The sequence below is a fragment of the Hypanus sabinus genome, unplaced genomic scaffold (genome assembly GCF_030144855.1).
Source record: "Hypanus sabinus isolate sHypSab1 unplaced genomic scaffold, sHypSab1.hap1 scaffold_437, whole genome shotgun sequence".
Lineage (NCBI taxonomy): Eukaryota > Metazoa > Chordata > Chondrichthyes > Myliobatiformes > Dasyatidae > Hypanus > Hypanus sabinus.
The window spans coordinates 142,575-158,484 of record NW_026781312.1 but is presented as its reverse complement, the minus strand read 5'-3'; the positions used below and the strand labels follow the sequence as shown (position 1 = coordinate 158,484).

The 15,910-nt window shown below is 36.2% G+C and overlaps 1 protein-coding gene across 8 annotated transcripts in view; it reads right to left on the bottom strand.

Moving 5' to 3' along the window:
* Positions 1-15,910, bottom strand: part of LOC132388937 (rho guanine nucleotide exchange factor 12-like) — a 181,374-nt gene that overhangs the window by 95,161 nt on the left and 70,303 nt on the right. For all 8 annotated transcript variants that reach the window (XM_059961345.1, XM_059961346.1, XM_059961344.1 and 5 more), the window contains 3 exons: positions 15,140-15,280; positions 14,450-14,482; positions 3,823-3,940 (listed from right to left, as the gene is read on the bottom strand). In XM_059961345.1, coding sequence (XP_059817328.1) covers positions 3,823-3,940; positions 14,450-14,482; positions 15,140-15,280 — 292 coding nt within the window. The remainder of the gene's footprint in view (positions 1-3,822; positions 3,941-14,449; positions 14,483-15,139; positions 15,281-15,910) is intronic.

Here is a 15,910-nt window from a genome sequence, read left to right as displayed (position 1 = left end):
AATGAAGTCAACGAGCTCAGCATGCGTGCAAGAGTTAGCGCCAATGCAGTCGTCGATGTAGCGAAGGAAAAGAGGGGGATGGATACCTGTATAGACTTGGAACATGGACTGTTCCACAAAGACAACGAAAAGGCAGGCATAACTGGGACCCATACGGATGCCCATGGCTACACCTTTGGTTTGGAGGAAGTGGGAGGAGCCAAAGAAGAAATTATTGAGAGTAAGAACTAATTCCGCTAGATGGAGGAGAGTGGTGGTAGAGGGGAATTGGTTAGGTCTGGAATCCAAAAAAGAAGCGAAGAGCTTTGAGACCATCTCGATGGGGGATGGAGGTATATAGGGATTGGACGCCCATAGTGAAAATAAGACGATGGGAGCCAGGGATCTTAAAATCATTTACATGGTGAACCTTCTTTCAGTTAGTCCTGACAAAGCATGAGAAGTGTCACGAACATAGGTGGGAAAAGATTGAACAATGGGGGATAAAACAGTGTAATGATATGCAGAAATGAGTTTGACGGGGCAGGAACAAGCTGAGACAATAGGTCTACCTGGACAGGCAGGTTTGTGGATCTTAGGTAGGAGGTAGAAACAGGAAGTGTGGGGTGTTGGAACTATGAGATTGGTGGCAGTGGATGGGAGATAAGGTTGGTGATGGTATAGGAGACAGTGGCCGGGTGCTCCTTAGTGGGGTCATGATCAAGGGATAAATACGAGGAGGTATCAGAGAGTTGTCGCTGTGCCTCGGCCAGTTAGAGGTCAGTACGCCAGACTACAACAGCTCCCCCTTATCAGTGGGTTTTATAGTGAGGTTGGGATTGGTGCGGAGGGAGCGGAGAGTAGAGAGCAGAGCTTTCGAAAGGAGTGAGTTTGGAATTGGAAGGTGAAGACGGTTGATGTCCCATCGGCAATTAGCAATAAAGAGATCTAGAGCAGGCAGAAGACCAGAAGTCCATGAAGAAGAGGAGGGTTGAAGACAAGAGAAGGGGTCATCGGTGGGGGTAGAAGAGTCCTTGCCAAAGAAGTAGATCGGAGATGGAGCCGGCGGAAGAAGAGCTCAGTGTCATGGCATACACGGAACTCACTGAGGTGTGGGCGAAGGGGGACAAAGCTGAGGCCCTTAATGAGGACAGAGCGCTCTGCCTCAGAGAGTTGAAGGTCGGAGGGTATCGTGAAGACCCGGCACGGATGAGAGATGGGATCAGAGGGGGGAGGGAGGCTGGTAGTGTCACTGGAGAGGGAAGGGTTGGGTGAGAGGAAGATGGAGCCTCTGAGGGCCCAGAAGCTGACAATGGGATCTGAGGGAGAGGGGATTGCAGAGTGGTGGTGGGGGAAGGGGAGACGGGAATTACAATTGCAGCACGTGAAGACCCGGCCTGGAGTTCAAGGCTGGACTCACAGTCGGTGGTTGTACAATCACTCTGAAACTGTCCATGGTCGTGGGAACCCACGTTGACAGTGCTGGAGTCCGGAGTTTCAATAAGCCCTGGGTTGCTGGGGCATCCGAGATCGACGGCTGGGGCAGCGATCCGAAGTTCATGCCTTCTAGTGGCAGAGCCAGCAGGCTCTGGGGTCTGCAGATGGAAGATCTTGTGATCCTTGCAGGACGTGTTAGGACGATTGCACTCATGGATCCAACGGAGGATGAAATAACGGACAGGTCCATTGCAAATGGAGAAGAAGGTGTCCCGGAGGTGTGGAAGGGATTGTGACAGGGACGCCAGGTACCTTCTCATGGTGGAGAGTGTCGCCCTCAGAGCTCGACGGGAGAAACAACAAGAGGCAGAGTCTTTTAAATGTGAGTACCTGGGATCCTCTGAAGGTCCAAACTGAGAACTCGAAAACGGATCCTGACGCCAACTGCAGTCAGTTAGCGTCGGAGACACGTTCCAAGGAAGGATATATGGCTGTAATAGTGGGTCTGGGTCAAAATATGATCGAAAAGTTGAAGGACCGAAGGAATTATAGATGGGAGCAGCGAGAGAGAGTCACTGAACTCCCGTCGAAGAGAAGATTTAAACTTCTTCAGTGTAGGCATCACTGGCAGAGGCTTCGCAGTAGTGAATTTAAAAACGCAAACACGAGGAAATCTGCAGATGCTGGAAATTCAAACAACACACACAAAATGCTGGTGGAACACTACAGGCCAGGCAGCATCTACAGGGAGAAGCACTGTTGACGTTTCAGGCCGAGACCCTTCGTCAGGACTAACTGGAGAGGGAAAAACAAAATGATAGGAGAAGACCGGAGGGGGTGGGATGAAGCTAAGAGCTGGAAAGGTGATTGGCGAAAGTGATACAGAGCTGGAGAAGGGAAAGGATCATGGGACGGGAGGCCTCGGGAAAAAGAAAGGGGGAGGGGAGCACCAGAGGGAGATGGAGAACAGGCAAGGAGTAATTGTGAGAGGGACAGAGAGGGAAAAAAATGGAATGAATGTTTAAATGAATAAATAAATAAGGGGTGGGGTAAGAAGGGGAGGGGGGGCATTAACAGAAGTTAGAGAAGTCAATATTCATGCCATCAGGTTGGAGGCTACCCAGCCAGTATATAAGGTGCTATTCCTCCAACCAGAGTGTGGCTTCATCTTGACAGTAGAGGAGGCCATGGATAGATGTATCAGAATGGGAATGGGACGTGGAATTAAAATGTATGGCCACTGGGAGATCCTGCTTTCTCTGCTGGACAAAGCATAGGTGTTCAGTGAAATGGACTCCCAGTCTGCGTTGGGTCTCACCAATGTATAAAAGACTGCAGCTGCAGCTCTCACTTTTCCTTCCTTATTATCAAATTCAGTATCACGGTGCTATAGCCAAATTGATTAATTCTAGGCAATGCCAAGATACACTTTAAAACATGCTCCAATAATGCTAAAAGTTATGGACACCAATCATTTTCTGAATGTGGCGCTCAAAGGCATATATTCTAGAATTCACAACATCTTTATTTAAACTATCCTAAAGAGAAAATGACATTAGCCGACTAAGTAGAAAAATAATCTGTTAAAGGCTTTGACTACTTTCTCCTTATGATCAGCTGTAGATGTGAATTACCCACCACATACTCTTTTGTGGGATGGGGGAGGGTGTTTGGGAAAATCATCTCTGAACAGAAACTTAAACAGCCACATAAACATTTGAGTACACAAGCACATTAGGTTAAATATTCTATGGCTAGTGAAGCCATAAATCCTCAAAGTCTTTTTGTATAGAAGGGATTCTGCAGATGTGGAAATCCAGAGGCACAAACAGAAAATACTGAGAGTCAGCAAGTCAGTCAACATCTATGGAGAAGAGAAGATAGTTGATGTTTCGGGTGACACACTTTATCATGATTGGAAAGGAAGGGGCAAAGAAGCTAGAATAAGAAGGTGGTGGGAGGGGAAAGAATACAAGCTAGCAGTTGATAGTTGAAACCAGGAGGGAGGGAAGGAAGGTGTTTGGGAAGTAGTGAAGGTTGGCTTTTAACATTTACTAATCTTGTACTTAATGGTAAATTGGTTTATTATTATCATATATATTGAAAAACTTGGCTTTGATACAATTCATGCAAATAAGCTTCATAAAACTGCATTGATGTAGTACAAGGTAAAAGAACAAAAGAGTACTTAAAAGAAAGTACAATGCATGTACACAATTATAATGAGGTAGGTAATGAGGTCAACTGCCCATTGTTCTGTACTAGGGAAATGATCATCAACAAGGAGCCCAGCAATATGCAAGGTGAGAAAGTCCACTTGAACAATATTCCCCTTAATGCAGAATGCATTGGAGTAGTAAACCCCATCTCCCAGCCTCAACAAAGTGCAAAAGCTTATATACAAACCTTCTTCTTTGGAAAGAATGTGACTTTTAACTTGCGTTCTCTGTCTAGGTTCCTCATTTCCTTCACCTTCACACCAAGATGTTTCATATAGATGAGGATCACCACCGCAACAGAATTACTGAGATAGAAGAAGATAGTGGGAATGTAGTAGTAGCAATAGTAATAATATTAATAATAAGAAGAACTTTATTGATTCCAAGTTGGAAATTCTTTTGTTACAGCAGCACCATTTAAAAACACACTTAGTAGTGTGCAGGCATAACTAGCAATAAAATACAGAATATTAATATACCCTATAATTTATTAATGTACAATAATGAAGTATGAAATAGTAAAAGAGACTATTGTACTATGATGCGTATTCTCCTGTCACACAGAGATGAACTGCTGTATATGCTCATTGTACAACTCCGCCTCCAGCTTTTGGACATGTAAGAGCTAGTTGCTTACCATCCGCCTTTAATCTCTCCCTTTTCCGAGTTAAACTTTGAAATTTCAACTTTATTCAGTCGAATTGTACAGCAATAGTTATTGCTACTTTGAAGACCACCAGACGAAATCTGGACCTGTCTAATGGGAAATCTAAGAAGACCGACAAGTACATGGATGAACCCCCTTTGGGTCAAGAGATTAGAATCTCGAATCACCAGTATCTGCACTGAAATAACTAAAAGGGAAATTTGAAGAAAAAATTGACTTTTTGAGCGTTGATCTTAAAGAAGTCAATTGAAATGCGGAAGTCAATCTCTCTTCTTGTTTGGAAAAGGCTCAAAAAAGAATCGTGGATTTGGAAGCTCAATCACGTCGGAATAATATTCGAATTGTTGGATTAAAAGAGAAATCAGAATCTGCCGACACACCGCAGTATTTCGCTAAAATGTTTCAGTCTTTATTTCTGGAAGTTTGTTCGCGACTCCTGGAGATCAAATCAGCTCACAGAACCAGTGCTTTAAAATCTTTGGATGAAGGTAAAAACAGGCATATTGTTGTGCGTTTTCTCCGTTTTAGAGACAAGGATCACATTATTAAGCTTGCAAGAAAACAATTTTCATTTCAAGGCTCAGAAGTCCGTTTTTTTGAAGATTTTTCACGTGAAATTGTTAAACAATGTGCTGCTTTTGCTCCTTCTATGAAACTAACTTTTCAAAAGAAGCTTTTTCTATCACTACAATATCAATTAAGGATCATTATTAAAAATTCTGGAATTTGGAATTTCCATGATCCAGCAGAAGCATTGCATTTTATTAACCCTTTGTCTGACGCGTCTGATGGTGAATCTAAAGTTTGATGATTGAATGATTTATAATAGTTTGATGGTCTCGTGGTGTAAAGAGAAGAAGTTGGAAGATTTGATGGTTATAAAAGTTTTTACCTTAAAATGTATTTTTATCTCCCAAAAAGTCTGGTTTGGAGGGTTATAACCCCCGAAGATATAGCGGGAGAACTATTGAAAAATCGTAGATAATTCTGAACCATCTAGACTTTTTTTCTCTGTAGCATCTAAATGTACCAACTGCTTTTTTTTTGTTTCATATGCTTTTGTAAAGTTTCTTTTACGTAATTATCTGGATTTTCTTATATTTTAAAGAAAGACTGGGCAATTTAAAGATGGTGATTTTTTTCTTCTGTGCAAATATTTCAATGACGATGAATTTGAAGCTGAAGTTGAATGACATAACGGTTTGAGTGTCTTGCGGTGTAAAGACTGATAAAATTGGAAGATTTGGTGGTCACATAAAGTCTTTATTTTAAGATGTATTTTTATTTTTGAAAAAGACTGGTTTGGAGGGTCTCAACCTTAGAAAATATAGTGTGAGAACTGTTGGGCTGTAGTTAAGTTTGAACCATCTAGAACTTTTTTTGCAGCATTTAAATGAATCAATTGTTCTTTTTTACTCAGTATGCTTTATTGAAGATTTTTTTAAAGTAATTATTTGGATTTCCTTGTGTTTTAAAGACAGATTAGACAATGTAAAGATGGCGATTGTTTTTCTTTTGCGAAAATATTCTAAGAATTGTTTCGGATGTGTTTTTCTTCCCTTATCTAATATTATGATGGTTACTTTCAAATTGAAGGTCGTTTGCTTTCACAAGAAAACCATTATCCTTCCAAGTTAATTATACTGAGATATATGCTGACTGTAATGAGATTTATATTCGGTAGAGGGAGATAGAGAATACTTTTTTATTTTTTTTTATTACTTAGCTAGGCGGAGAATTCGTGTCTATGCATTTCTTGGGGCTTGTATTGATTGACATTGACTTATTTCTGGGCTTTGTAGTTTGGGTGTTTTTTTTTTCTTTTTTTTATCCCCATTATGGAATCCCGGAGCATACGCGAATTATTTTTATTGTTGCTCTTTTTGATTATCCAATCCTGACATGCGTCAAACTACTTTCTTTAGATACAAAGTTTCATGATGACATCTAAACAGTTAAATGTTTTAACTTGGAATGATCGCGGTTAGAATCATCCTATTAAGCATAAGAAAATATTTAAGGTTATAAATCGATTCCAGCCTGATATAATTTTTGCTCAAGAGACGCATATCAGGTTATGTGATAAATATCAATTCTTTAAATTTTGGAAGGGCCCTTTATTTCATGCAACCTCCCAGAGTAAAACTAGAGGTGTCTCTATTTTTATCGATTCTAATATTCCTTTTAGTCAGGAGGATATTATAGCCGGTATTAATGGTAGATTTTTAATTGTTAAAGGAATAATTTGTAATAACAAAATGGTTTTGGTTAATATTTATGGACCAAATGTTGATGAACCCTCATTTTTTAAAGTCATTTTTGCTCTATTACCTGATCTAAATGAATATATATTATTAATGGGTGGTGATTTTAATACTTGTTTAAATCCTCTAATGAATAAGTCATCATCAAAGCATCAACTTCCTAACCATTCTGCATTACTTATGAATTCCTTTTTAATTGATTATGGTTTAATTGAGGTCTGGAGGAATATGCATTCTAATGATAGAGAATATTCCTTTTTCTCACATGTTTATAATAAATATTCGAGAATTGACTATTTCATAGTCAACCCTCGACTTTTATGTAATGTTCAGAAATGTGAGTATGATGTGATTGCTATTTCTGATCATGCTCCTTTAAATTTAATATTTGAATTAAAAGATGTTGTTTCTACCAGACCATTTTGTCGTTTACCAGAACAGTTATTACAAAGCGCAGAATTTGATGAGTTTATTGAATCTCAGATAAAAGAGTGTTTTTCTCTTAAATAATATAGGAAACGTCTCCAAGTTAATAATTTGGGATACATTGAAAGCTTACTCACGTAGTCAAATTATATCATATATAGCTAAATTGAAGAAACAAACAAGAATGGAATTAGAAGGGGGATGTCATGTGATGACGTAGGATCGAGATGTGGAAATCTGGCTCTCCCGTAAAAAATCAGTAAATTAATGTTTAAGTGAAGAAAAGCTAGTAAATACTTTCTAGAAGTTACTTATAAACTACTCAGGACTGTTTCAAACTATGTCTCATAAACAGAAGCAGAAGAAAACTACTACTTTGAAGACAATGCAAGTTGAAACAGAATCAAGACCCGCCACTACGAAAGAACTGCGGGCTCAAGTACATCTTACCTCTGGCGATACAGAACAGGAAACTGTGGCAACATCAACCATCTCTAAAGAAAAAGTCCAACAAGAATTGCGCAAACGTGAAGGAAGGAGCGTGTGCAAACATGAGCAACCTGAACTACAAATCCCAGATATGATCGAAACCGGAAGTGAAAGTGAATCAGATACTCTGGATAAATCAGACGAAGATGAAGGTAAAAGTTTTTCTGGAAATACAGGAAAAACTTTGATGCAAATAATGCATAAATTAGAAAAACTAAACACATAAAAAGCAATAAAAAAGATATTAAAAATATGAAGATTATGTTCGACAAAATGATAAAAAGATGACAAAATGGTAAGAGAATTACAGACTTGGAAGAAACAATGGGAGTCTTCATGTAAATAAAATGGAAGATAATATTTCTGCCTGGACATCAGAAAGAAAACGGTTATTGGAAAAAGTGGACATGCTGGAAAATTTTAGCAGATGAAGTAATATTAAGATTGTTGGACTTAAAGAAGGTATAAAAGGAGAGGATCCGATAAATTTTTTTCAAAAATGGATCCTGGAAAACTTGGAAATGGAAGAAGGATCTCAGTTAATTGAAATTGAAAGGGCTCACAGAGCCTTAAGACCAAGATCTTAAGTTGATCAAAATCCACGATCAATCTTGATAAAATGCTTAAGATATCAAGATAAAGAAAAGATCCTGAAGGTGGCTGCCCAACGTGCCAGAAAGAGAAATGGGCCATTGACGATAGAAGGGAAAACAGTTCTTTTCTATCCTGACATAAGTTATGACCTTTTGAAGAGAAAGAATTTTAACCCAGTGAAAAAAGTTTTATGGGAAAAGGGTTATAAATTTAAATGCGTCACCCGGCAACACTAATCATTATTTTGGATGATGGAAAAAGAAGATTTTTTATTGATTATCGAGACGCAGAAGAGTTTGCACAAAAACTCCCAAATATTGACTAACTACACCCAAAGATTTAAAAGTGAAACGGATTAAAGGTGAAGGCAGGGTCAGTGAATGGAATTGATGGACATTTAAGGACAGAAGAATATTTAAATATATTCTTAATATGATACAAAGGGAGAAAGGTAAGAATTTGGGAAATGTTAATTGAGAGTAGTGATATTTTTTTTTCTTCTCATATATATGCTTTTTTATGTTACGGGGGAGCGGGGGGAACTTCGGATCGATTGCTACGGGATTCACGTGTGTAATCATGGCGATTGCCATGACCCGTACAACGGAAAGGGGTAATGTTGTGTTTTTTTTTATTCACAACATTAGTAGGGGGTATTTTGTTTTATTTTCTTTATAATCTATTTTCTTCTATCTTTCTTTCTTTGCCTGGATGATCGGCAGGGAGACACATAGCAACATGGAGAATTTTAAAAAGATTCCCCAAGGTACCACAAAAGTTGAAAGATTAGGTATTACTATAGACTGGAGTAACCCTGTTAAAAATAATGACTAACTTACTGAATTTTTAAAGTTTTAATGTTAATGGGCTTAATGGACCGGAGAAAAGAAAAAGAATTTTAACATACATTAAGAAAATGAAAATAGATATAGCTTTTTTACACTAAACACACTTGACAGAGATAGAACATCAGAAATTAAAAAGAGATTGGGTCGGAAATGTTATCGCAGCTTCATTTAACTCAAAGGCGAAAGGAATTGCAATTTTGGTTAATAAAACTTTACCAATTAAAATACAAAATGTATTAATTGATTCGGCGGGGAGATATGTAATCATACATTGTCAAACTTTTTCAGAACAATGGACTCTTATGAATATTTATGCACCAAATGAAAATGATGTAAAATTTATACAAGAGGTCTTTTTGAATTTGGCTGACGCACATGACAAAATACTAATAGGTGGAGATTTTAACTTTTGTCTAGACCCAGTTTTAGATAGATCAACAAAGGTTGTTACAAAATCAAAAGTAGCAAAATTAACTTTATCATTGATGAAATATTTAAATTTGATTGATATATGGAGAAGAATTAATCCAAAAGAAAGAGATTATTCATTTTATTCAAATAGACACAAAACTTATTCAAGGATAGATTTTTTCCTATTATCAACGAATGTTCAAGAATGTTCAAGAGTGAAAAATATGGAACATAAAGCAAGAATATTTTCAGACCATTCTCCCTTGATAATGACAATGATAATGACAGATATAGAGGAATCGATTTACAGATGGAGATTTAATTCAATATTATTAAAACATCAAGATTTTTGGGATTTCATGAAAAAGCAAAATCAGTTTTTTTTAGATACAAATTCACATTCAGTTGATGATAAATATATATTGTGGGAAGCAATGAAGGCATATTTGAGAGGGCAGATGGAAAGTTACACTTCTAAAATTAAGAAGAAATATATGATAGAAATAGATTAATTGGAAAATGAGATTACAAAATTAGAAAAAGGATCTCAAAGATATATGACGGAAGAAAAACGAAGACAACTTGTTAACAAGAAGTAGCAATATAATACACTTCAGACATACCGAACAGAAAAAGCAATTATGAGAACTAAACAGAGATATTACGAACTAGGTGAAAGATCACATAAGGTTCTTGCTTGGCAGTTAAAAACTGACCAGACTTCCAAAACAATAAACGCAATTAGAACAAGTGTAAACAAAATTACTTATAAACCTTTAGAAATTAATGAAACTTTTAAGAATTTTTATTCTGAACTGTATCAATCAGAATCACAAAATGATAATGTCAAGATAGAAAGGTTGTTATCACAAATAACTCTTCCAAAATTGGATTTGGAAGAACAGAAGGGATTAGATATGCCTTTTACATTAAAAGAGGCCGAAGAATCTTTAGGATCACTTCAGAGTAATAAATCCCCAAGAGAGGATGGTTTTACGCCCGACTTTTACAAAAAGTTTAAAGATTTACTAATTCCTCCTTTTATGGAGTTAATGCACCAAGCGGAAAGAACGCATAAAATTCCAGAATCTTTTTTGACAGCTATTTTAATAGTATTGCCAAAAAAAATAGAGATCTTCTAAAGACAACATCATTTCTTTGTTAAACACTGACTACAAAATAATAGTAAAAATTATATCTAGTAGATTATCTAAATACCTACCAAAATTAATACATATGGATCAAACAGGATTTAGCAAAAATAGACAATCGGCAGATAATGTAACCCGGTTACTTAGCATAATTCATTGGCACAAAAGAGGGAGGAAATGAGTGTGGCAGTTGCTTTAGATGCAGAAAAAGCATTTGATAGATTGGAATGGGATATTTTATTTAAGGTATTGGAAAAATAAGGATTAGGAGTATCCTTTATAAAATGGATTAAAACCTTAAACACTAATTCCAAAGCTAAAGTAGTGACAAGTGGTCAAATTTCAACACCATTTCAGTTAACAAGGTTGTCCATTATCACGTGCTTTATTTGTGTTGGCGATAGAACCATTAGCTGAATTAGTTAGAATGGACCCAGATATTGTGGGCTTCAGAGTTAATCAGGAGGAATACAAGATTAACTTATTTGCTGACGATGTTCTGCTTTATTTAACAAACCCATTGTATTCACTGCGTAAATTATCTTCTAGATTGGAAGAATATGAGAAAATATCAGGCTACAAAATAAATTGTGATAAAAGTAAAATTCTATCTTGCTAAAGGAGATTATAATCAATGCCAATTAATAACTCAATTTAGATGGCTGATAAATGGTATAAAATATTTAGGTATAAGAGTTAATAATGATATAAAGAACCTATATAAATTAAATTATTTACCAAAATTGAAAAAAATTCAAGAAGATCTTGATAAATGGATATTACCAATAACATTAGCAGGCAGAGTAAATGCTGTAAAAATGAATATATTCCCTAGATTACAATACTTATTTCAATCATTACCAATACAATTACCCCAGATGTTTTTTCAAGAGTTAAATAAATATGTGAGGAAGTTTCTTTGGAAAGGTAAGATGTCAAGAATATCATTGGAAAAATTGACATGGAAATTTGATCTAGGAGGGTTACAACTTCCAAACTTATTCCAAAGAATTATTATAAAGCAAATCAACTTAGATTTATTGCATCCTTTTTTGATCAAGATAAGCCGGCATGGGTTAGAATAGAACTAGATAAAATAGGAGAAAATATGCCAGAAGATTTTATATATCAATGGGAATCTAAATGGATACAGGAAAAAAAGAACCTCCTGTATTGATCTATGGAATAAAATAAATGTTGTTAATGAGATAAGGAAATCTTTATTAGCAAAGAGATCTTTAATTCAAAATAAACTTATTCCTTTTACAATGGATAATCAACTAGTTTCAAAAAGGGATTAGATATATAGAAGATTGTTTTGAAGGAGGTATGTTAATGCCATTTGATCAATTAAAGAATAAATACAATATATCAAACAACACTCTTTTTTGTTATTTCCAATTAAGGGCTTATTTAAGAGATAAATTGGGTCAAACAATGTTATTATCAAAACCTAATGAAATAGAAACTTTAATTCAAAAAGGAAAAATTAAAAAAAATATTTCTTGTATGTATAGTTTGATTCAAAAACAGGCAATCCATAAGTCAAGACAAAAATGGGAAACTGACTTGAATATTAAAATTGAAGAAATAAGTTGGTCAATACTATGTCGTGACAGTATGACAAATACAACAAATGTTCGGTTAAGATTAGTGCAGTATAATTTTTTACATCAATTATATATTACACCACAAAAAATAAATAAATTAAACCCAAATTTATCTGATCAATGTTTGCGATGTAATCAAGAAATTAGTACTTTTTTACATTCTACTTGATCTTGTTCTAAAATTCAACCTTTTTGGACACATTTAAGAATTTTACTGGAACAAATTATTGGAATACAACTTCCACATTATCCAATATTATTTTTATTAGGTGATATTGAAGGGATAAAATCGAAACCCAAATTGAATAAATATCAGAAAGAATTCATAAAAATTGCATTGGCAGTAGCCAAAAAAGCTATTGCAGTTACTTGGAAATCGGATACATATTTAAGTATAGATCGTTGGAACAACAAAATTTTCAGTGTATTCCACTTGAAAAAATTACTCATAATTTAAGAGGTAGATATGAAACATTTCTGAAAATTTGGCACCCTTATTTACAAAAGACAGGATTAAATATATAGGTGCTCCGAAGATAAAATTATTGGTTATTTGGGGAAAGAAATAAATATACATATTAAAGCTATTATGAACTCCATGGAGCATGTGGGGATCTTCCAATATCCAGGCATACTTTCTTCTTCTCCTTCTTTTTCTTTCTTTCTATAGGGTTATGTTAGGCGGGAGGGGGGAAGGGTTGATAATTTTTTTTCTTCCTTTCTGTAATCATTTGAAAACTCAATAAAAAATTTTAAAAAAAGGAATGGAATTAGATAAAATTTCTAAACAAATTAAAGAATTGGATAACATTAATGCAGTCTCTCCAAATGTTTCAATTAAAAGAGTGGAACTGCACTCACAGTATAATTTATTATTATCATATCCTATTGAAGGATATTTGCTTAAATTGAAAAGTCTGTTTTATATCTCTGGGGATAAAAATAATAGGCTCTTAGCTTCCCAACTAAGAGCAGTTAGAGCTAAAAGACAAATTTTAAAGATTTGTAAAAACAATGGAGATATAGTAAGTAACTATGAGAATATTAATACTTTTCAAGATTTTTTATTCTGATCTTTATAGATCTCAATTTCCTGCAGATTCCTCCAAAATGGAAGCTTTTTTACATAAGATTAAATTTCCACATATTTCTGATGAAGATCAACAGATACTTGATGCTCCAATTACCGAGCATGAAATTCAGAAGCTGTTTTATCAATGTAATCAAGTAAAGTTCCCAGACTTGATGGTTATTTGGTGGGATTTTTCAAAAAATTTGAAAGATTACTTTCTCCGTATCTTTTGGAAATGTTTCATGAATCCTTTAAGGAGGGTAATTTACCTTCTTCTTTTTATGAAGCATCTATTTCCTTAATTCTTAAAAAAGATAAAGACCCTGTTGAATGTTCTTCATATAGACCTATTTCGCTACTAAATGTGGATGCAAAAATTCTTTCTAAAATAATGGCTAACCGCTTGGAAAATATTTTAATTAAAATCATCTCTATGGAGCAAACGGGCTTTATTAAAAGCCATTACTCTTTCTCTAAGTACCCTGGGGCTGATACCTTCCGGTCTAGCAGCCCTGCCTTGATGTAGTTTCTCCAGCTGTCTCTTAATCTGACCTGCAGTCACAGTCAGGCGGGGGAGGGTGGTCATCCCATGGAGGCAGGATACTCCAAAGTTGGGGGTTTGGAATGCAAACACTCATCAGAGGGGAGGGAGTGTGGAGGGATAAGACTTTGGGGGCAGGAAGGGTGTGTGGTTTGGGCAAGTGGGGGAGTGGACAACAGGATGTTCCATGCTGTACCTGTTGAAAAACAAATTCAATTTGTTGGCCATATCCAGGCAGCCTTCGATCCTCATCTCCTAATCTTGAAGCTTCATATCCAACCATACGTTCCTTATGTTGTTCTACAGAAGCTTATACTCCAGTGTCCTTTTGTACAGTTCTTTGCACTCCATTGCCTTACCCTCAATTCACTCTGTACTTACAACAGTACATGTCTATCTCCATATTCAAAAGTTCTTTCAGGTCACTGGTGAAATACCAGGAATAAATACCATGCTTAATAATAAGGTATACAAGTTTTTGAGCACCAGGAAAAGGGCAAGCTGAGTTTTTAGCTGAGTTTGAGGGAAGATGGCTCCTGCTTCACTAAGTAAAGCTGGTAACCAGAGGCAGATGAAAGGCACAGAAATCATTCAACTTAATTGAAAACTATAACTTCATTGATGACAATATACTATGTGAGAAATGGAAACTTTGAAAATTCATAATGCACACATAAAAGATAAGTCAGTTTGGCTATTAAGTAGCAGATGAAGTTAATATTCAGGAACAATGAAACTTACCTTTTCTCTTCCTCAGAAGGGGATAATGTGGCACTAAAAAGCAAAACAAAAACAATGATCTAACAAATAAAGAAACATAATAAAGTTCAGCAGGCCTAATCAATCAATTTTCAGCTGAGCTTTGCAGTACCAGTTGATGGATAGATTGCCCCTAGGTAGCTTGGACATATGTGGGAAATATATGTTAATGCTATTAAGGAGGCTTTAAGATACTTGGGAAAGGGCATGGGGACTCATGCAAAAGTTTAGGCACTCCTGATCAAAACTTCTGTTACTATGAACAGCTGAGCGAATAAAAGATTACCTGATTTCCAAAAGGCATAAAGTTAAAGATGAGACATTCCTCTAATATTTTAAGCAAAATTTCTTTTTTTATTTCCATCTTTTACAGTTTTAAAATAACAAAAATGGAAAAGGGCCTGAAGCAAATGTTTGGGCACCCTACATGGTCAGTGCATAGTAACACCCCCTTTGGCAATTGTGAGGCACTTAGCATAATTCATAAACTGAAAATTTCTGAGCTGATCACCATGGTTTTTGAACCATTATCATTTCTATCTACTCTCAATGAAATTTGTTAGGTCAACTACGCCATTCTTCTGGAGCTCAGTCTGCTTGATACCAGATAATCTGAGACTGACATGCAATAACACTAATCATTTGAAGATTAGATTTTTAAATGCTACTTACAGCACCTCATCAATTTTCTGTAACAAGTGCTCTGCCCACACTCGTTCCATCTGCTCTCCAGCCACTCTGTCTTGGATTCGCTCTGCATCCAACTTTGCCAATTCATTCTCTCCAATTGTCATTCCCATATTCTGTTTTTGCCTGTTAGGATAAAAGCTATAGATCTGTAGCAGAACTGATTTAATCCCCTAAGAGCCAGACAAATCAGGTAGCTGATAATAAGTGTGGTTGGGTATATGAATGAGTGGGTTAGAGGTATTGAAAGACTTACAATCTTACTATATAGATACCACGTAGCCCTCTCCCTAATCAGAGTGGGACAAACAGTCCTAAAGCAGGGTAAGTGGGATCCTTCATGATACTACTGGCTTTCTTCTGGCACCTTTGTGAATGTATGTCCTTGATGTTGGGTCAGTTGGTGCTGGTGAAGTTCTGATTGTAGAGCCTTCCCATCTGTGCAGTGCAATTTCCTTACCCTGTAGTGAAGCAACCTGTGAAGACTCTCTACTATACATCAGTAAAATGTTGTCAGATGTTCTGTAGATCTGCATAATCTAGCTCTCTTCAGCCTCCTTCGAGTTATAATTAGAACATCAGAAATAGGCCTTTCACTCATCTAATTTGTGCTGAATCACTAATATTCCTAGTCCCATCAAGCTGTACCTAGTCCATAGCTCTCCATACCCTCTTATCCATATACCCATCTAAATTGATTTTTAAATGTTAAAATGAACCCTGCAATAACCAAACACGAACAACAGAGAATCTGCA